The following is a 24259-nucleotide window of genomic DNA, read 5'->3' as shown; positions in this document are numbered from 1 at the left end:
GCCTGAAATTTACTTTAGGCTCTAAGAGTCAGTCAAGTCGCCAATAAATCGACGCTTGTTGTCAACTCAATAACTAGAGCCTGTAATTAATTTACAAAGCCTTGGTAAATTATGGCATGAGATTTTCTCTCTTCATGTCTTTATAAAAATATCAGATGATACATGCCAGAAAGAAGTGAACATTCCTGTTAAAGGTGGGATAAATCTACAAGTCATACTTGACTTACAACAATCTGTTATTAGAAGGAAAATAGGCGGTGAGTCGGTTAAAGCTTCCCCTCCTACTATATTTGAAGAAACTGATCCATCCAACTTTAAACATCTCGTTACATTGGCAACACACGCCATCACAAAAAAGAGATGTCAAGACACCAGAACGATTGATTCCATGGTCAACACTCAACGAGGTCACATGTGATGATGCCATTGACATTCAAAGTAAATTCTTAGACTTACGACTTGAGGACAAGCCTATTATTCATGACGCCGGTATTGATAAGGAATGGTCCACCACTTTCAGTAATAAGCCCATGAATGACCAAGCCCAATACACTTTCACTCAGCCCATGAATGACCAAGGAATGCAAACTGATATCTCGTGGTTGGTTATTTACATGTGTGAGGTGTCTAATACATTAGGGAGGTCATGGTGAGAAGTGATTATTGAGAATTATGTATGTGTTTGTGTATTCGGCTCTTTGAGCTTGGGTGCTTCTTTTCTGATTGGGCAAAGATTGATCATATGAGTATGTATCATCTTTGATTGTTACCTTTTCATTTGAATCTATTAAATAAAATTCCATTCTATTTCATAATCATTAATCATGTTATCTTTACAAGTATTCTGCTATTACTATTATAAATTCAGCTGCTATTTCTATTAATTTGTTCTTCATAATCTACTCATGTTCTACATAATTTGCTGCTGTGATTTTGAGTATCTATCAATCTGCGGACAATTTCTGTAGAGACTATGTGGCTTAAAAGTATGTATGCTGAATAGTTAAAGACTGTTTGCTATTATGCCTTCAAAATAACTTAATCATGTCTACATCACTAAAAAAGCATATTTCTAAGTCTACGAGTTTCCAGACAGAATAAGGCATTATTTTATCTTAATAAACAGATTTTCTTCTTGTAGATAAAATCAAAAGAATCGGGAAGAAATGGTTCTTTACTCATCAGCTCTGTCTTATGAAACCACTATATATGACAAGAATCCTAATTACCGTGTATGTAAGCTACTCATAAAGTTCTACAACTTATATTGATTTTCTAATTTTGAAATAATACAGTTCACAAGATAACTGATCCTCCAATAGAATTAGATTACAGCTGCATAATTTCACAAGCAACACAAACCATTTAAACCTGCAATATATTGTTCAGTAACAACATGGTTTTAGCCACATATTGGGTCCCTGTTGTGCTAAGGTAATATATATATATATGAGGTACTGTTTCAATTTTAGGCAAAACCACAAACAAAATGTGTTACATGACTGAATAACAAGCCATTCCAAACCAAGATTCAAGCAAAATCAAAAACCTCTACTTTCATTACCATTCAAGAAAACCGTGACAAAATAGTCATAATAGGCAAACTACTACAATGTGAGAAAAAAACAGTATTAATATTAAAGATGCCAATGTAGACCGATACTATCAAGTTAAAAACAACATAAAAATTAATTCTTTAGACCCCCTCAAATTCATTCTTAAGGCTTACCTTATGCATGTTGATAATGATTTAACTTGTAGAGTAACACGCGACCTGCAGCATTACCCATCGCCATCATACCACCACCAGGGCTAAAATCCAAGCAACGCGGATACTGCAACGTCCGATTTGATGGCGGCCAGTTAGAAAAAACAGTAAACGAAGGAACATGAACCAGCTTCATACTATTCTTCTTCATGCTTGAACAAACTGCCAAAATCTGAGCATCATTATTAAACTTCATAAAATCAACTTTTGTTGTTAAATTCTCGATTGTTTTCATGGGTTTTCGGTTTCCTCCTAAAAACTCTTCCCGGTTGTATATGTTTACAATCCCACTATCAGAACCTGCTGCAAATATATTCCCATTTGGACTTGTACTAAGTGCAGTACCAGTTATACATCCTTCATCAACACCCTTGTGAAAGCAAGTCATGGTTCTAAGATCCCAATGATAGATTTGACCGTCACCGCCCGTGGTCAACAGCTGCTGTCCGTCGTTCGCGAAAGCTAAAGCACGTGAAGTCCCGTTCATTTTTAATGTCCCAACAAGTTCTTTTGTTTTAGATGAAACCAACAAAATGTACCCATCGTTTCCTAGAAACGCAATTGTTTTTGAATCGGGTGAGATTTCAAAAGTTTCTAAACTCTTTTCTTCACGACCAACCAACGGGCCGATTTTATCCATCTTTGCATTGACCAAGTCAAAGCTGTAAAAAAACTTTCTTCTTCCCGATACAATAACCTGTGAGCCATCAGGCGTGAATGAAGCTTTTCTAACAGGACAATCATCAACATATATCGTTTGAATTTTCGTGTTTCTTTTTCCATCAATTTGAAAAAACCTCAACTTTTTATCTAACCCACCCGTAAGTAGCAACTGCCCGTTTCTATGAAACTGAACTGAGTTAATCGGGCCATTTGACGGGTCTTGGGCATTTGCATCAACTAACCTTGAATACTCAAGTAGGCCAGGTAACAATTTTGCACTCCCCTTCACAACAACATCATCAGTAGTTTGAAGAATGTTGTCAATATCTCCATTTTCTTGATCACTATCATAATCCGAGCTATAAATTTTATCTCGTGAATCAAGTCGGGCCCATTCAGTTGGCGGGTTCAGCTTCACGTGTTGAGCTCGTAACCTCGTTACATACTCTGAACCCGTGATTAAACTCTCATCCTCTTCTTTCCGCATTTTCCTCAACCTGTTGACTTTAGCAATGTTTATGTTGACTTTATGTTCTTCTTTGTCTACCCATGCAGGTTTTCGTTCATCATTTTCCACTGTACCAACAATTGCTCCCGTATTTTCTTCGTCTTCATAAACAGACAACGTACTATTTGCAGAACGATCGGTGAAGAAAAGGACAGGATCGTCATTTTCTTCCTTACTTTCTACACTCTCCTTACCAAACTCTACGGGATACAAAGAGCCAAACAAGACATTTTCGAGTTTTTTCATTTCCAATTCTTGTTTAATTTCATCTTCAGCGTTCTCTTTTCGTTCTTTCTTTTTCTTCTTAGGTTTCTTCACTAAATCCAAATCTTCTGAATTTTCCATTTCTTCCACTATGTCCAGTGGTAAAGGCTCATCAGCCTTCCTTTTGATCTTCTCACTTTTAACTTTCGAAATCGCATTTTGAGAAATCAAAGTAGCCATGGCAGAGCAGCTATCACTGCAAGAATTAATCACAGTCAATATTCATACCACTAAAAGTCAAACAACACAGAATAAAATTACATAACCCTAAACGGAAGCTTTAGATTGGTTACTAGTTGCAAATTATAACAAAATCAAGGAAGCAATTGACTTAAACAGTACTTCTTAAGATGATATACGGAGTATTAATTATATATGTATATGTTTCGGCATGTGTAACATGCTTTCTGCTATATTTTATATTCCGGTTACTAAAGCTTACACTATGATGCAATACAACAATTAAATAAAATCAGTTGAACAAACAAAAGCATCAACTAATTGTTCAGTAAGCAAACAATTAAACATGATTAACAATTGAAAATACTATTACCTGTCTGCTGCACGAAAAAAATGAACTAAACCGGCGATGATGAGACGGCGATTTGTCGGCGGTAACGGCGAGACGGCGGAAGAGTGCCGAGATGAGACGAGATTGGGATTAGGGTTTTGGGGGTGAGAAATTTTACTTATTTCCAATTTCCAATTTTTTTATATATTTTTGAAGTTTAGTTTAATGTAAAATACAAAATATATATATTCAGTCCTTTAAGTATTTGTCAATCGATAAGTTTAGTCAAAAACATTGAGAGTATTTCAGTGGTGGTCCTAAAATGTTAACTTGCATTATTTGGTTATTTGGATTTACAGGACTACTAGTGGAAGTCGTGAATGCAGATCTATTTTATTTTATTTGTATATTTTAAGTTAATCAGATGCTACTTTTGAATTGAAGTTTGAAGTTTCATTATATCATATACTTACGAATGATAAATTAACAAAGTCAGCTATCGGAATTCACACTTCACATTAACGTGTAGATCGATAGGGACACGCTAACGTTGTGTTGTCTTTTTGGCAACCCACCTCTGAGTAGGGGTGTTCATCGGTTCGGTTTTTGATTTTTCGGTTTATTCGGGTTTTTAGACTTATAAAATTAAAACCGAAAACGAAACCGAAACCAAATTTAAATATCAAAACCATAACCAAAACCGAACCGAAAATCGAATTTAATTTCGGTTAAAACCGAAAATCATTAAAAATAAAAATCTTAACGAGCATAAACTTACATATAAATTAGGAATAACGGTTGTGGATAAAATTTAAGTATACATGGTATATAACATGTTTATTGTTTAATAAAAATGTAATAATACATTAAATATAATATAAATATATAAATATTATAATTATAAATATGTTTTGATATGTTATTAATTTGAATTCGGTTTTTAATTCGGCTAACCAAATAAAAAAATTTCAAAACCAAAAACCGAATTACGAATTCGGTTTCGGTTTCGATCGATCCGAAAACCATTTAAAAAATTCTGTTTGGTTATTTTTTGTTTGAATTCGATTCGATATTCGGTTTATTCGGTTTGAAACTAAATGGTGCACACCCCTACCTCTGAGGGGTTGATGTCCGGCTATTACCTCAACCGAAAACTAAACCATGAGACGGACCAAAGATTGGAACTTGCGATTAACTTCACAAAGTCTTTCGCATGATAGGTCTCAAGTATCAAATGAATAAGTACCACTGAGCTACAAACTCTGTAGTCGGAATTCACACTTATATCTATAGTTTCTATTAAAATCCTATAATGATGATGTCATTATTAGGCTATTTCATTTGTTAACAAAAAATCAAAAATAAAAAGAAAAAAATCTAAGCCATCTTGATGATGTCATTAACTTAATTAAATATTTTATTATTTATTTAGGAGTTTTATCATATATACCCTTATTAACTTTAATAGTAACATATTTTACCCACTTAAATATGATTATATCATATGAGCCATTTTAAACATATAAACTCATCATATTTACTCATTTTTCAATCTTAATGTGATACGTCTTTATGCCCTAATTTTTTTAGCGGCAATTATTCATGCTTGCTTTTTTTTTCCTTCTCCAAGCTATGTACTATGATATTAACCACCATAATCAATGCATGCTAATCATCTAATCCTCAACGGTATAAAGCTATTATAAGGTGAGAATACATAATGTGATCACTATTAGTTATCTTTATATATCTTTAGCTAACTGGATTTTTTTTATTGTTGTTAGTTTCTCTTAATTGATAGGCTACGGATAATATAAATCACGTTTCGTCAATATGTTTGTAAAAACAATGACAAGTTTCTTAGTCGGAATAAGTGGTTCCAGGGGTCATTAAACTAAATGACTTTAGCATTTACGTTCACTTAATACATAAAACACATCGTTAAACTGTTTCATTTAAACAAACTCGTGATTCCACGGGTCATTTCACTAGTTGGTATTTGTATTAAAATAAAGATGTGCAATATTAACAGGGAGTAGATTATAAGCATTACTTAAGTAGCATATAGTGAATGTGAACAATAAAGTTAGACTATAAAGAGAGTGCTCTAAGTTTTCAATGATTGCAAAGTTACATCAAGTACAAAAAATTTTAAAACTTATGTAACTGGAGATGTCTAATTCTTGATACCGCTCCAGCACCTGCTATAAGATATTGTACACTTTTTTTTTATGACAAATTTTCCTTATCGAATACTCTCATTTGCGACCCACACACGCTAGGTAGAAAACTCTAAGGATTGACCCGAGTTGCTTGGCAACTAATTGCGGGTTCCAGGTTGCCTGACAACTAATCGCGGAAAAATCATGGAGAAAACATTCCCCTTATCGGAATTGAACTCGGGTTGCTTGGTAACTAATCGCGGGTCCCTCCCTTACAAGGTTAAGATGTTTATTATCTTATTGGACGCTACATGTTAGTTCGTCACTTTGTTAAAAGACACTTAAGCAGTTAAGCTATTAACAACTAACGTTAATCGTAATAAAGATAGAGATTTTACGCTCAAAGTTTTTTTTTTTTTTTTTTTTTTTTTTTTTTTTTTTTTACAGCGATTGGGATCACCCGAGGGAGACTAAACCACCTGTTGCGATCATCTCCCGTTTCGACTATGCCGATGCAGCGATAATAACCCCGCCCCCATCGCTGCCTGGGAGGAAACCTTAAAACCGATCCAAGGGCACGGCCAAGTAAAACCCCCTCCTCTTTACCCCCCAAAAGATATGGGAAATGTGTCATGGGTGGATACTTCATAGCAGAGATGAAATTGTCTTTTTTAATATGTAGCCAACGGGGGTCGAACACCTGACCTCTCCTAAAGGAGGCATGCCACCAACCGCTGAACCACATCATAACTTCTCGCTCAAAGTTTATTATTATCGCCTATTACAAAATATAATGAAGATTTTCAAATCAGCACTCATATAAGAAAATTGGAAAAATTATTCTAGACATATTTATGTTATATTAGAAGGAAAAAATGGGAAAATCACTCGCATACATTTACACTTTTTCAAAAAAAGAAGAAAAAAATTGCCCTATAACAATGCGCGTTCGAACAAGAATCTGTTCGAACACGGACAATGCTGTTTGAACACATGACATGAGTTCGTAACCGATGAAAATAGTTCGTAGGCGTTAGTTGTGTTCGAACACAATGTCGTTCGAACTCAAGTTCAAACATCTATATAACTGTGTTCGAACGAATTTCTGTTTGAAAGAAATGAAATTTTAAATTAATGATGCGGACACGAGGATTTATACACATAGTGACCTATTTTGACTTTGACCAACTATGATCAATAAATCCGATTTTAACCCATCAACTAACGTTGACTGAATAACTAAATGGATTTTGAAAAATCGCAACGGATTGTCTTAAAAACAAGTAATCGAATATTAAGCAGGAGTAATCGAGGGTTTACCAACAATGCTTAAACATACAACTCATCGTTGATTTCTTGACCGTGTAGAAGACAAAAACCACATCAATAATATTCATTTGCTTCATACCACTATCTACTCGTATAATCTTTCTTGTTATCTTTTACGGAGTATCTACTTATAAACTTGCTCAATGCACACGAGAACCATCATTCAAAACATGCTCGAAAGCTGATACACAAACATCGATTCGATATACCACCTCCTACTCGAGCGACTATGATGATTAGCAATTTTGAGAAGGGTGGAGATAGTGGGCGAGCCGAGTGTGATGGTAAATACCATTCAAATGAATCGTTTATCGTGTCTTTGCCCACAATATATTACAAACACGGGCAAAATTGTAATCAAGATGTCACAATATATTACAAGGATGTGGTTGTACAAGCTAAAGTGATCGATGAGTGTGACTGCCCTCGAGATACATTTGTTGCGTCTAACACGAACATAAAACAACCACCGTTTAAAGGTCTACCACGAGCAAAATGTATTACGAGTTTGAATAACTAGACATTCCAAACCAAGATTCAAGCAAAAACAAAAGCCACTACTTTCATTACAATTCAATAAAACCGTGACAAAATTGTGATATAGGCCAAGAACAGAGTTAACAAACACACTATACTGCGAGTCAAAAACAGTATTAATGTTAAAGATGCCAATGTAAACTTAATACTATCAAGTTAAAAACATGAAATTAATTATTTACACCACCTCAAAATCATGATTTTTGCTTACCTTACGCACGTTGATAATGATTTAACTTGTAGAGTAACAAACGACCTGCAGCATTACCCATCGCCATCATACCACCACCGAGACTAAAATCCAAACAACGCGGATACTGCAACGTCCGACTCGATGGCGGCCAGTTCGAAAAAACAGTAAATGAAGGAACATGAACCAGCTTCATACTATTCTTCTTCATGCTTGAACAAACTGCCAAAATCTGTGCATCATTGTTAAACTTCATAAAATCAACTTTCGTGGTTAAATTCTCGATTGTTTTCATGGGTTTTCGGTTTCCTCCTAAAAACTGTTCCCGGTTATATATGTTTACAATCCCACTATCAGAACCTGCTGCAAACATGTTCCCGTTTGGACTTGTACTAAGTGCAGTACCAGTTATACATCCTTCATCAACACCTTTGTGAAAGCAAGTCATTGTTCTAAGATCCCAATGATAGATTTGACCGTCACCGCCCGTGGTCAACAGCTGCTGTCCGTCATTCGCGAAAGCTAAAGCACGTGAAGTCCCGTTCATTTTTAAAGTCCCGACAAGTTCTTTTGTTCTAGATGAAACCAACAAAATGTACCCATCGTTTCCTAGAAACGCAATTGTTTTTGAATCGGGTGAGATTTCAAAAGTTTCTAAACTCTTTTCTTCACGACCAACCAACGGGCCGATTTTATCCATCTTTTCATTGACCAAGTCAAAGCTGTAAAAGAATTTTCTTCTTCCTGATACAATAACCTGTGAACCATCGGGCATGAAGGAAGCTTTTTTGACGGAACAATCATCAATAAATATCGTTTGAATTTTGGTGTTTCTTTTCCCATCGATATGAAAAAACCGCAACTTGTTGTCTCCACCCGTAAGAAGCAACTGCCCGTTTCTATGAAATTGGACGGAATTAATCGGACCATTTGACGGATCTTGAACATTTGCATCAACTAACCTTGAATACTCAAGTAGCCCGGGTAACAATTTCGTACTCCCCTTCACAACAAGATCTTCAGTAGTTTGAAGAATGTTGTCAATATCTCCATTTTCTTGATCGCGTAAATCAAGTCGGGCCCATTTGGTTGGCCGGTTCATCTCCACTTGTCGAACTCGTAACCTCGATACATACTCTGAACCCGTGATTATCCTCTCATCCTCTTCCTTCCGCATCGACCTGTTGACTTCAGCAATGTCTATGTTGAGTTTTTGTTCTTCTTCGTCTACCCATACAGGTTTCCGTACGACATTTTCAACCGTACCAAACAATGCTCCCGTATTTTCATCATCTTCATAAACAGACAACGTGCTATTAGCAGATCGATCGGTGAAAAAAAGGACAGAATCGTCATTTTCTTCCTTATTTCCTTCACTGTCCTTACGAAACTCAACCGGATACAAAGAGCCAAACAAAACATTTTCTAGTTTTTTCATTTCCAATTCTTGGTTGGTTTCATCTTGCGAGTTCTTTTTTCGTTCTTTCCTTTTCTTCTTGGGTTCCTTCACTACATCCAATTCTTGCTCATCAGCCGGTCTTTTGATCTTCTCACTTTTAACTTTCGAAATCGAATTTTGAGAAATCAAAATAGCCATAGTTGAGACAGCTGTCACAACAAGATTAATCAGTAATCACTAACATTAAAAATAAAGTTCTTTTGAAGTGCTTTTTTAAGATAATTATGTGATGTTGCATAATCAGAACCCATAACCACCAATATATTATCACCAGAAGTACAACAGCACAAAATTAAAATACAAAACCCTAACAGAAACTTTAGACTGGTTACATATTGCAATTTATAACAAAATCAAGGAAGCAATTGAATTAAACGTGATTTATATAGATGATATACGGAGTATTGATTATTAAACAACAATAAAATTATAAATATGTATATTTTGGGGCAAATATAACATGCTTTCTGCTAGGTTTTTATAATTCTGTTACTTAACATAATAACAACAAGCTTACACTGTGCTGCAATACAAAAACTGAATAAAATCAATTAAAACAAACGTATGCATCAACCAATTATTTAGTAAGTAAGCAAACAATTAATCATGATTAACGATTAATTATACGATTACCTGTCTGCTGCAAGAGAATATGATCCGAACTGGCGACGAGATAGATGAAGGCGATTGGGTTTGGGGTTTTGGGGGCGAGTGGTTTTACTTATTTTCAATTTTTATTTATATGAAGTGTTAAGTACGTACAGTAATATATTCAAGTCCTTTAAGTATTTGTCAATTGCTAAGTTGGTCAAAAACTTTAAGACTTTTCAATCGTAGTCCTAAAATGTTAGTTGGCAATATATTTGTTTTTTTTCTTTTTTTCTTTTTGAACATAAAAGTTTATTAAAGTCAGTCCCGGAGGGAGAACAAAGTGATCGACCATTCAGTACTCATATTTTTTTGGGGCCTAATTTGTTTAATATATACAGGGATAATTGGAGATTTGAGAAGTAGTGGATCTAGTGGAAAAAAAATTGAAGTAACGAAGGCAAAACACAATGGCCCAAAAACAATAATCAAATGCCGTAAAAAAAAGCGAAATTAAAGTCCACTGTAGAGACCCGTCCTAATCTATCTGGACGAAGTCATCAACATTTGGTCACATTGCGAGGTACAGTCCTAAGTATGCCATGAGCGACTCCATGTAATATCTTTAAAATGAGCAAATGCACAGCAGAAGATTTCTTTCATACCTGAGAATAAACATGCTTTAAAGTGTCAACCAAAAGGTTGGTGAGTTCATAGGTTTATCGAAATCAATAATTTTCATAATTTTAATAGACCACAAGATTTCATTTTCATAGTTAACTGCAGGAACACTCATCTGCAAAAATTATAATACAGGAACACTCATCTGTATAAAAATCCATTCATATGGTGAACACCTGGTAATCGACATTAACAAATGCATATAGAATATTCCCAAATATACATGTACACTCATCCGTATATAAAATCGAAGTACTAAAGCATCCATAACCTGGATGGGGTTTGTTAGGCCCATAGATCTATCTTCAGGATTCGCGTCAATTAGGGGGTATGTTCCCTAATTCTTAGGCTACCAAGCTAAAAGGGTGATATTCAATTTCGATAATCCAACCATAGAATGTAGTTTCAAGTAATTGTGTCTATTTCGTAAAACAATTGTAAAAACAGCGCATGTATTCTCAGTCCCAAAAATATATATTGCAAAAGCATTTAAAAGGGAGCAAATGAAACTCACAATACGATATTTTGTAGTAAAAATATGCATACGACTGAACTAAAAAATGCAGGGTTAGCCTCGGATTCACGAACCTATATCAAGTATATATATTAACACATATAATTAACATGTAATAATAATCAAACTAGTTTATGTATATTACTTATTTAATTTAGTAATATATTTGTTATTTCAAAGGTTATATATATATTTATTTTGTATATTAATATTTATACATATGATTATACTAATACATATATATCTATATAATTAGTATTATATTGTTAAGTCAAAAGTTTGTTATATGTAAATATTTATGTAAATAATGTTATTACGTTTAATATATAATGTATATGTAATATTAATATAGTTATAGTACATGTAATAAGTATATTTTTATATACAAAATATTTATTTGTTAAAATGATAGTTTTAAAAATAATGATTTACTAATAATAATAATAATAATAATAATAATAATAATAATAATAATAATAATAATAATAATAATAATAATAATAATAATAATAATTTCTTAAATCATGGCTCTTATTATATTTATATTCATAACCAAATCTTTATATCTTCTTAATCATAATCATCTCCTAATCATATTAAATAATTGAATCATAATCTTCATGACATTATACCCAACATTATTTTCATCAAGTCTTTAATTAGTAATAATAATAATAATACTTGTTTTAATAGTAATAATAGTAATAATATAAATAAGTGATAAGATTTATACCATCCGATATCATCATCATCATCATCTATAAGTGATCATCATCATCATTAACGGGTCATCATTCGATTATCATTATCTCATTATCATAATCACGATCATCATCATTAGCATCATACCACATCATGATATCATTAACCCATGAACAAAATACAACACCTTGGCTATTAAATAAAAACGTCCACATATCAAGAACTACAATGAGCCAAATACATACTTGAACGTTCTTCTTTATCCCATCATCATCTTAATTGGGGTTTCGGCCCAATAGAAACACATACTAGAATCGCGGCCCATTAGTAGAAAATAGGACACGGCCCAAATTTAGGTTTTATGTGGGTTTAAAAAAAATATGTGTTGGGCTTGCTTATTGTTGGACTGCAACAATCTGTCTGATGCTCACGATCCAAGACAAAAAAAAAATAGAGATAACAGATGCAACATGTCTCCAATTAAGTTTGGTTTTGCGTTTGTGTAGTGGTCGAGTAAAACTCAGGAAATATGGGGGAAAAAAAGATTTAGAGGCCCTCTAACTTGATCCCTTTTATCCCACCGATGGATGGTAGGGTTAAATGTTTATTGATTGTCGGCCATAAAAAAAATACGCCAGTAGTTTAAAACATAAAATAATACCATCGACTTCTTCATATTTAACCTATAAAATAGAAAAAGAAATAGCAGCCAAAAATCATAATTCTTTTCATCGTATTTATCATTCTAGTCATCATCTTCTTCATGGGTTATTCGGATAGGAAAATAGAACAAAAACAGAAGGTGATTGCAGCAGTGGTTACGTTTGTGGAGATAGGTTTAATGGACAACAGCAAAAATAAATAATGGTTATGAATCATGATGGTTCGTTTGGGTTTTGGTTTACACGAGTGGTGATGGTATATAGGCTGTAAACAGAAAACGTGTAGGTGCAGCAATAGCCTACTGTTGGTGGGGGTTCCTAGGTGATTTTCAATTTAACAGATAAATAGATAACGTTTATCAGTATAACATTTATGCAGTAGCAGCGTAATAGTAATAATTAAATGGGTTCTCATTTGGATTTCGACAGAATATAGAAGCGGGCACAATAGATATGAAGTAGAAGGAACAATGGCAATGAGGTGGTGTTGATCGTAAAATTAATGGTTTGAACTAAATAGAAAAAACGAAAAGAATATATCAGTAGAAATCAAAGATGGTGTTTAAATGGGTTTCATGGTTGAAGGTGATCACGGGTGGTCATTGGTGGTGTTGAATGGTTGTTGAGTGTGATAGATAAAGGTGGTGTCTCGATGGTGGTCGATAGTGTGGTAGTTAAGTTTTCTGGCCAAAACAAAGAAAACGAGTAGGTTGTTTGCTTCTGAAGACAGAAGTCACTCGTAGCAGTAGTAGGTGTTCATGATGGTGGTAGTTTGGTGTGATTTTGGAACAGCAATTAGAAGAATCATAAGAGTTATTAGAAGCAGCGCTTAGTAGCTGTAGTGGCAGAAAACTAAACAGGTTTTCATGAGATTTTGGCAACGGTAAACAGGCTCGATTAGAAACAGAAACGAGCAACAGTAAAAAGAGTGGTTGAAGTGGTATTTTTGACGTGGTTCTTAGCTGCAAAAATAGAAGTAAAAAATGGTGGTTATTGGTGGTGTTTGATGGTGGTTTCTGGCTGCAAAAACAGAAAAAGAAGAAGCAATAGGCGGTGGTGTTGAGTTCATGAAAAAAGAAAAGAAGAAAAAGGAGAAACAGATCGATGGAATGAAGCAGAGGCAATTCGTTTTATAATATTAATCTGGCACCCACACTCTTTACAGCACACTATATTACCTGTCGACATTTGATCACGGGTAGACAGGAATCACAACAAATGATGTGATATCTAACAGTATTCACTTTACTTTTACTGATATTTATATTTATATATTATATATTGATTAAATAATAATAATAATAATAATAATAATAATAATAATAATATTAATAATAATACTAATATTAATATTAATATTAATATTAATAATAATAATGAAAGTAGTAATAATATCAATATTTACAACAATATATTTTAATTACATTGCAACGTGTGTAACAAAATCTATAATATTAGCTGTTACTTTTGATGTTAAATTGATCCGTGATATTTGTTGTCTATACATGCCGACACTATACCAACTGAAAGGACCGGTTTTGTATACTACTATCTTTGTTATCTTTCTCTAAGTATCTTCTAACTTGTATTTTCTAATCCGAATACTCGTGTTTTATAATAGTTATCCTGTAACTAAAGGAACATGTAGACACATAATTTAATCATTAACATTGACAATAAAACTTAAGTTACTTCAAAATCTTCCTAATTATAAGATCTTATAATATTGTTAAGTGGAGTTAATTTATAGATAATATATCCAGTTTATTTGATTTTATAGAATTTATACGAATTAAGGGATAGTGTAAAGTCATAAAATTAAGTCATCATCCTCATCTCGTTATGATGTATGTATAGAAAAGTCTTATGGTTTCAAACTCTATGATTTTATTAATTTAGTTTCTAAAATAAAAATAAAACACATGCTAACATATTATGAAGTATTGATATATTTATATGTATCTATTTACAAATAGGTGTTCGTAAATCGTCGGGAATGGTCGAAGGTCAATTGAATAAATGAAAACAGTTCAAAATTTTCGAGACTCAACCTAACAGACTTTGCTTATTGTGTCAAAAATATTAAATCGTATCGAGAGTTTGATTTAAAATTAGTCGAAATTTTCCCGATCGTCACAGTAACTACCCGTTAAAGAAATTTTGTCCCAAAATTTGATCGATATCGTCATGGCTAACAATAAGAATGTTTTCCTGATGAAGATGAGTTGATAATTAGAGTTTTATCATTATTGATTAATATAGATAAAACGATTCGATTATGTGAAGCGTACGAGTGAAGCTGTCACAAAAGAGTGAAATGAGAAAATAAAGATTCGTCTTAACTTTTGGAATAGTCACGGTTCAACAACAACAACAACAAAACCCAATACCACATAAGTGGTGTATGGGAGAGGTGAGATGTAGACAATCATTCCCCTATCCGAGAATAAAGACAAGTCATTTCTCCACCCAAAGTGGAAACACTCTCAAAAGTAGAGAAAGTCATCCCTCTCTCTATTCGACGGATAGAGAGATTGCTTCAAGGGATTTAAAGAAAATCTTCGTAATCTATATAAGATTTGATTCTTTAGAAATTAAGAAAATTAGGATTTAATGCGGTCAACTGTCTCGATTGCTATGTCTGATATTTTGCTATAAATTCATCTCTTCTGTTCCATTCTTTTCACCCCTTCTATATTTTCTTTCTCCATTCATACTTCCAAAATATTGTGAAAATGCTTAATCTAGTTCTGGTCCTTGATATTTTTCTGGCTATCGTATCCTTCATTCTTCTTTTTTTTTTCATCTGCCACCGGAGAAATTTATTTTCTTCTACTATTACCTTGGGGTTATAATGTTTTTAATTCTCCTGTGTCTTTACGTTACAATACGTATTGATATACACGGTTTGTAATTTCTGTGTTGTTATCGGGCTTTATATTTTTCCTTATATTTCGGAGTTCCAAGCTTAGTTTTCTCTTCTCGACTTTAAGTAAAGCGAATAATGGTCCAGAATTCGTAGGTACGAAGTTTCAAATGATCATAATATATTAAGCAGAAAGGAAAGGTAATAGCACGATTTGATTTGTCAAATTACCCGAATCCCTGAGGATAGAACTATCAAGAATATATTTTCTTGATATGTTCAGAGGTTTAGTAGAATGAAAGAGTCGTGTAACATGGTTCATGATGAGGGTATGGTCTACTGTGAACCATCATCACGTTCCATTAGAAATTTAGCATGACTTACTGTAATATAATCACGTTGGTCGGGCGTCATTATATTATACTAACTCATGCTTCAATTCCCAACGCTTCTCCAGAAATCATTCATAATTTAAACTCAAATTTTTATAGAACGATAGAAACTAAAATAGTTTCTTTTATGATGTAACATAGATAGCACGAGGAGATAGATAATTTCGGACAAAGATATTTATGAAGGTATCTTCATAAATATCGAAGATATTTATAACGAAAGATACGATGACATCTTAGAATTTAAAATATCTAGAATCAAAGGATGTTGCAGAATTTTTCCGCAAGGATTTATAATAAATAATGAGCAAGATATTCGCTAAAGAGTTCATCGGATACAGAATCATCTGGATTCGTGAAGTACAGGTTTAATCCTGGTGATTTGTCCACAGTCTCCTTCCTAGTTTGCATAATCCGCTTTCCAGTATCAATTTTCTATTGAGTGTTTCCAACACTCTATTCTTTATCATCAAACTTTTGGTCATTAAGGCCATCTACCGTTTTGCTGCTTCATCAGCATTCGAAGTCATCATAACTGAATCATTGGTTATCAATCCGAGGTGTTTCAAAAATTTCGATGGATTTGAATGCAGATTGTAATAGTCAAGATACAAAAGATTGTTTAAGATGAAATCAAGTGGCAAACTTGAGGAATTATTTAAATGTAGTAGATGTAACTTATTAACGATATTTTAAGTCATAATGTTGTAATTAATATTTCATACTCTTTTAATACTTTTTAATTGTCCAAGGTTAGTAGTCCAATGTTGGTATTACAATAGTCCAATAGTTCAATGGTCCAATATATAATCTTAGCATTAATCGACGTATTGCATAAAATAAAGTACGTAAAATAAATAACAGTATTTAAATGACGATAAATAAAATTGCGAGTATTAAAATTGCGATAATTAATTGCGATAATTAAAATGACAATAAATAAAATGTAACAAGGAAATAGTCATAACGAGTATAGGAACAGTTAGCTAGGATTTGGTTAGTATAGATTTAAAATTTACGTAGTTAATTAATTTGTTTCTAATCAATTTTATTTTGTTCATTATTTTCTTCATTATGCCACTTGTCAAATCTTGACTTGGATTCTGATCGGTCAAAATCCGAATATGAAATTGAATTTAAATGAAAATAGTTGTTCTTTGGTGAACGGATACATATATGTGTGGATTTGAGCAGTATTGTTAATGACTGCTGAATCTGAATTGAAGAATGTACAGTGTAACTTATTAATGTGAAATCTAAATATTCCTCGGGTATTACCTATCTTTAAAATATTTTTACCATTAACAGTTTATACAAAAGAATTTTTAATTACAATTTTTAAGAAAATATACTTACATATATATTTTCTTCAGATGTGATCATGGATTTATGAGTCAATGTGATATTAAACTCATCTGATTTACAGTTAGAACTATGATACATAATCTCTAAAACATTAGAGATTACATAATCGCCATGTAGAACGAAGATAATCGATGTACAACGATATGTAGAACGAAGATTAAAGATTATAGATATCGATTGTTAAATCGTTGATGAAAGATGTGAATGATAGTATGTGACAACCCAGAAATTTCTGACCAAATTTAAACTTAATCTTTATATGTTTCCGATACGATAAGCAAAGTTTGTAATGTTGAATCTCAAAATTTTGGAACTACATTCATGTAATCAATTACCCTTTGACCGTGCTCGACGATTCACGAACATTTATGTGTATAGATATGTATATATAATATATGGTTATATTAATTGAAAACGTTAACAAAGTATTATATGTATAATACTTTACATGAACGTATTTGTTTCAATATAAGTTTATTATAATTATAGACGAGATTATAAGATGATATCAAATGATTGAATTATCAGATATATTGTGATATGATTACGGGTCTCTGTTGTAAGGTCCACTGAGAATTAAGAAATCTATTCTTTTTAACGGTATTCGGAATAATTGGTAAACTGATTTACAAGTAAGAACAAATATGTCAATTAACGGGAACTAGACAAGGGTTAGTGGAAATTCCTGTTTAATTTTCAATTCATGTTTTATAATATTTTCCTCGTGACCTTGATAAGATAACTATGTTAACTTTCATTTTATTTAATGTGAAAGTAAGAACGTGGAGTGTAAATAACTTAGATGTTGTATATCGACAAGTTAAGTAACTCAACATTTTTCATTAAGATGATTTCATATGTTTATTTAACCTTTGGACTTTATCTCATGTTTCACCAACAGACTGTAATTAAAAACTTGAAACCTATTATGAATATATATAATTCTACTTTTCTAAAACGTTTTATGATATAACGATTTCCATTATTTTAACTTTTTAACAAAACGATTCTTAAATATATTTAGTTTTGGAAAATAAAATTATCATATTTATTTGATTTAGTTTTAAACGTACAAAAAGTTTTTCAGTTTAAAAAGAACTTTATTATTAAAACGTGATATCGGCTAAAAAGTCACGTTTTCACCCCGGTATTAAGGCCCAAAAACAAGAAAGATTCGAACTTTGTCGGAAAAATACCCACTTCGTCAGTTAGAATTGAAGAACAAGTAATTACGAAGACAATGCAAAAAGAATCAAGAGAATCGGAGCTAAAACGAAGATTCTAGAGCGAAAACGGTGAAAGACAAGAAATCAAGTTACGATCCAGGGAATTCAGGATGACCAGCAAGCCATAGGGCCTGCCATACGGCCTGCCATACGGCCTGCCATACGGCCTGCCAGTATGGAAACGGCCTGCCATATATGTGCCGCCATATACGTGCCACCAAACGGCCTGCCTTGCATACGGCCTGCCAAATACGGCCTGCCAGGCGTATTTGGCAATTTTCAAGTCTATTTAAAGGGTCTGTGTCATTCATTCCAACACACACTTCAATTCACTTCTTTCTCTCTCTTGTACAATATTATTCATACTTTCAAGGCCTTCTCACCTCCGAGCGGGAAATTAAGTACCCGGAGGCGAACGCTGAAGATTGTATTAGGAGCGGTCTGGAGTCTTGAAGTTGTCACTTTTGTATTCGGAACTCGTTTAATCTACTGGTACTTCTATCCTTTATCTTATATAATGTTTTATGATATTATTGCCATGATTAGCAAGTAGTTATCTTTAGTGTATGCTATGATGTAAGCAGTTATAATGCCGAAATAATATTATGGTTTGTGTATGCTGTTGAAATGCTTTCCGATTATGCTTTAAACTCAATCGCTTTTCCAACTAATAGAACGTATTTATAGGCTCTGTTATTGGGAAGTCGCGAACCCCGATTCAGAGTACACTATATGTGTCACCCCTTGGTAAGAGAAGTCTATCGGATACAATGTAAGATCGACTGAGGCACACCGGTTGTAGTAAGTCTATCAAGCTTTGGATTCCGACTGAGGACTCTTTCGTAGTGAAACATCTGACTAGACCCCTAGTACATTGTCGGTCCTAGACCATGCTAGTGTAGTCACCAAGCATATAAACTTCGTACGTGCACGCTGAAGCATAGCGGTTGTTTTAAGCTGTACCTCTGCTAAGTAAGGCCGTGGAACACGGTTAGTGTTGACCAGTACACTGCACCATAACGCGGTCTCGAGCATTGCACCCCGCTTGAGGAATTCTTAGTTAATTAAGGAACTGTTTGTTTAGACACATAAAGGATTGGACCGTTAGGATAACCGAACGTGTTCGTGGAAGTCAGACTTGACTTGGCCATGGTGTTCTTTATGGTTGAACTCTTTTTAAGGGGCCTAACTATCTTTTACCAATCATTAACGAAAACATTGAAGCACGTCACGTCTCTCGGATATGGTATACCATGTATTCTATTATGCTTAAGAAAGTTTAGACCATTTTGGAATGTTAATACGTCACCCAACCGAGTCACTCAATTGGATGAGCCGTCTGAACGTGTATGCCTGTAGTCAGACTGCACGGGCGTCGGGGGTAAGGGGCGTTGCTGTCTAGTCAGAATCTTCAAGCCTAACGCAGTACCCAGTAACATGTCTTATGACATGGGCGTTTAGGACCAGTGTAATGAATACAGGGCCTCTGCCTATTCATGAGCCAGCATTCCATAATCTCGGCAGAATAACGGATGAAGTCATATTATGCACTTACTTTAACCTTATCTGAATTACAAATTTTATCGCATTTACTTTATCTATCTTATAAACTAGAAAATCCCAAAATAAATATTCACTACTCCCTAACTATCTTAGGCTACAATATAGGTTCGATGTTACTGATATCTCAAAAATACGACTCTAGGTCATACTTCCCTTACTTATAAGGAGTAGTAAGATTTAGGCCCCTTTAAATATAAATTTAAAACAGTACCCTCTCCCACGAGTGGCTGATCCTGGCGAGCCGCGGCCTAACGACACCACGCAAATAAAAACCGTCCGTTTCGGCCATATCAAGAGATCTGCTAAGTTTTTGGAGCCGCTGCCGGGGAACTGGTATCAGGCAATACTGTTTTCAATCAAACTTATTCACAAGCATTTAGTGGTGTCTAAGAAAGACAATTATACACGGACTTGGTTATTGGATTTTCCGAACAGTCGCCAATTATATTGGGACCAAAAGGATCCTGCCTCTCCGTAGTCGGCCTGGCCACTTGGTTTGTTGAATAGTTTGTGCGGAACTTTGTTACCAAAATACCAAGGAATTAGTAGCCAGAACCAAAAACATATTCCACCATAGGATAGTTAGTTAATTAGATTAGATTACTTTAGATTACTCTAGTTTACCTTAGATTAGACCACCTTAGATTGCCTTAGATTAAATTAGATTACCTTAGAATTAGATTAGTTTAGTTTAGCTTATTATAATTTAGCTTATTTGCGGAAAAAAAGGGGCATACCTAGTGTATGACCCAAACCCGATCTAGACCAGGGCTGTTGTTATTCGTACCTGATCCAGACGCAATAATCTCTAAAGCACGCAAGGAAGCACGAATCAGAAACCAAATGGCGTTACGCATTACTTTAGCAGAAAACACGAAACCCTCGACTGAAGGTCGTGGAGGACCAATCAGATTTCCAGAGATTCAAGGACACTCGTTCGAGTTAAAACATCACATCATCCAGCTCATTCAGAATAGCTGTCAGTTTCATGGATTACCGAATGACGATCCTAATTCTCACCTTGATAAATTCATATCTCTTTCGAACTCCTACAAACAGCCAGGGATAGGACAAGATATAGTCCGGCTATACTTGTTCCCCTATTCTCTCACTCATCATGCTCAAACTTGGTTTGAAGGACTGGAAAAAGATTCTATCACGTCATGGACGGAGATGGCGACTAAATTCCTAACCAAATATTTCCCTCCTTCAAAACAAACCAAACTGAAGAATGACATCATTAACTTCAAACAAAGTTATGATGTATCTCTTTACACTACATGGGAGCGTTTCAAAACCCTGCTGAAGAAGTGCCCTAATCACCAGTTAGAACGGTCAGCCCAAATCTGTACCTTCTACAATGGTCTTACGGTAAATCATAGGACGACGATCGATGCAGCAGCTCAAGGGAATCTGATGAACCAAACCGCAGATGAAGCATGGAAATTGCTTGAGAACATGACGATGCATCATCATGACTGGAACAGTGGAGAAATAACTTCATCATCTGCCCCACTCTCTGCACTTAACAATCAAACATAGGCCATCAAATCCCTCACAGATAAGATGGAATCTCTTGCCAAGCAACTCGGAGAATTGAAGACGCAACCCCAGCAGGTTAACCAAGCTCAGGCTTGTGTCAATTGTACCAACCTGCAACCTACTGAAGACTACCAAGTTGAGTACGAAAACCCTGACGGTTCAGTCTGTTACGTTCAATACCCAGCTCGTCCACCAAATCCCAGATTCAATCGACCACCAAGGGTTAATCAATTTCAACGAAGCAATCAACCTTTTCGCTATCGCTATCCACCTTATCCAGCCAACAATCTCAATTGACCTACGATCAACCACTTCCACTCACTGGTCCCCCAATTGAGGAGAATTCCCCTACCACCCAGATTACAAAAGCAACTAACCCCACTCTCGGAGCTGATGATCAGTTAACTCAGTTCATCCAAGGACAACAACAGCTAAATCAGAGAACTGCAACCAGACAAGATCAGACGGAGATACTAATGAGAAATCAATTGGCTCTGCTCAAAAGTTTGGAAACGCAGCTCGGACAGTTATCACAACGCCTTGAAACCCGACCGCAGGGAAGATTGCCAAGTAATACTATCCAGAATCCCCACATAGAAGAAGCAAAGCAAATGGATTCCGTAATCCCAGAGGAAGAACCACGGAGAAGGTCAACTAGGCTCAAGAACATATCAACATATACTCAGAAGCTGACCCCTGAAACTCCAGTTCGCGTACCTTATCCTGGAAGGCTACAAGAAGAACCATCCAAGCTTGATTCCTTCAAACTAGATGGCAGATTCTTGGACACTATGTCCAAAGTTCCCAACCAGAAGAGATACATCCGAAGGCTTCTATCTATAAAGGAGAGGATACCAAACTCTAACAAAATTCAACTGAGTGAAGAATGCTCTGCATTACTTAGAAACTCTCTACCACCTAAGCTAGGAGATACGGGTCGATTCGTTTTCCCATGTTCAATCTACTAATCTGGAACCATTCATACACTAGCAGATTTAGGAGCAAGTATCAACCTAATCCCCTACTCTCTCTACAAGAGATTAGAGTTAGGAGATTTGTCACCAACCAAAATGACAATCCAACTTGCTGATCATACAATTCGATATCCTAAGGGCATAGTTGAGAACGTCTTGGTGAAAGTCGACAAATTCTTGTATCCTACAGATTTCGTAGTAATGGATATTAAGGAAGACCTACACACCCCAATAGTGTTAGGAAGACCTTTCATGAATACGGCTAGGACTGTCATTGATGTGTACAATCAAACCATGATCTTACGATCATATGGGGAGAGCGTTACCTTCAAAATTGACCGACCAACCGATCTTTCTGGACAGGCAGAGATGTTTGCTATTTCCACCAGACGGATCACTTCCGATGATGAGTCATTACCACCAGCCGACGATATCGAGATGGGTGTCGAATCATAGTCTGTAGACGACCCAGAAATGGAAGAAGAGGATCCCAGTGAAGAAATAGAGGGAAAGGAGGAATCTGAAGAGGAAGAGGAAATGGAAGACGTAAAAGAAACTGCGACAACACCCGTTCCAAGCACTGAGCGTCATGAAGAAATAATGAGGATTGAAACGGCAGATCACAGTTTAATCATTCGCTTCAAGAAGAAGACCGACAAGGCTGAGGTTAAGGATATAGAAATTGATCCTGTAAGTATCAAAGTGGAGAATCGGAATACTGAAGAAACCCGTTCATCAGACGCATCCTCAGAGGAACCGGATACCGATGAAGACGAGGAAGAGCATCACGAAAACATTCTGACTAACTCACACTCTCCAACCGAAGTAGATCAAGGGGAGCCGGACTCTTCTTCAGATCAAATTCCGGTTATATCCACACATGCAGACATGATTACCTTCATTAATGATACCGATGAATTTGAAGATATTCTCGAAGCCATCCGAAAGTCAACCATTGATTTTTTGCTATGCTTAATAGAACGAATCATGGCTATCAGAGAAGAGCACCACCTCTATCTCCGAAGAGAAGACAATGATGTTGAAATCTTAGAAGAACGCATTCAAGACTTTATCAATTCTCTTCACGATCATATCTATCACGAAGAAAGGCAACGAGAGCACAATTCAGTGGTTCGCACTATTCTCAAGACAAGATTTTATCGAGATCAGAAGATCATTTAATCTAAGGTTTATAACGCCTTAGCCGGATCTGCACTTCCGTTCTCACGAAACGAACGAGCACTATTGACTCTCATCCGGAAGCATATGGATCTTTCCACCGGCCGCCCGACAAATCACTCTGATTTGAAAATAATCGAGGATATTCACAGCCTTTTCACTCTTCTGGATAAAGATAATTTCAAAAGCACACCAGACAGACTAGTGATTTACGTAACAATTGATCATCACGCTGATCTGATTATCAAAGAGTTACAAGACCCTGTTATGGAGGAAGCAAGACGAAACAATCCGTTCTCTCATCTTGAACCAGATCGAGTCAACATTGCCACCTATGTTACGAAGCAGCTATCACGTATCTTCCATGAATCCACATATCCTAGTTTCATATTTAAAGCTGGATGTCGGGAGATATACTCAAAGATGGTGAAATTAATACTCGGATCAGGATTGCTGTTGACTTCTTTCCAGCTTCATCTCTTAACTAATCTGTGCAAAGCTACAAACTCTTACTGTGGAGATCACCGTCCCGAAGACTTCGAGATTCTAAAGATACAGTTTCTGACATTGTTTGAAGACCTCCGAAATGAGCATCCCGTCAGAGAAATCATCAA

General features: G+C 35.0%; 2 protein-coding genes across 2 annotated transcripts; both read right to left on the bottom strand.

The window, feature by feature from the left end:
• Nucleotides 1-1537: 1537 nt before the first annotated feature.
• Nucleotides 1538-3886, bottom strand: LOC139872184 (U3 small nucleolar RNA-associated protein 18 homolog). The gene is made up of 2 exons (XM_071860019.1): nt 3757-3886; nt 1538-3399 (listed from the first exon to the last, which is right to left on the bottom strand). The coding sequence occupies exon 2, from the start codon at nt 3381-3383 to the stop codon at nt 1731-1733; it is 1653 nt and encodes a 550-aa protein (XP_071716120.1). The 5' UTR covers nt 3384-3399; nt 3757-3886; the 3' UTR covers nt 1538-1730.
• Nucleotides 3887-7764: 3878 nt separating this feature from the next.
• Nucleotides 7765-9544, bottom strand: LOC139872334 (U3 small nucleolar RNA-associated protein 18 homolog). Its single transcript, XM_071860185.1, has one exon. The coding sequence runs from the start codon at nt 9527-9529 to the stop codon at nt 7955-7957; it is 1575 nt and encodes a 524-aa protein (XP_071716286.1). The 5' UTR covers nt 9530-9544; the 3' UTR covers nt 7765-7954.
• Nucleotides 9545-24259: the final 14715 nt, after the last annotated feature.

This window comes from Rutidosis leptorrhynchoides, chromosome 10, assembly GCF_046630445.1.
Source record: "Rutidosis leptorrhynchoides isolate AG116_Rl617_1_P2 chromosome 10, CSIRO_AGI_Rlap_v1, whole genome shotgun sequence".
Lineage (NCBI taxonomy): Eukaryota > Viridiplantae > Streptophyta > Magnoliopsida > Asterales > Asteraceae > Rutidosis > Rutidosis leptorrhynchoides.
This window is presented reverse-complemented; position numbering and strand designations above follow the sequence as displayed.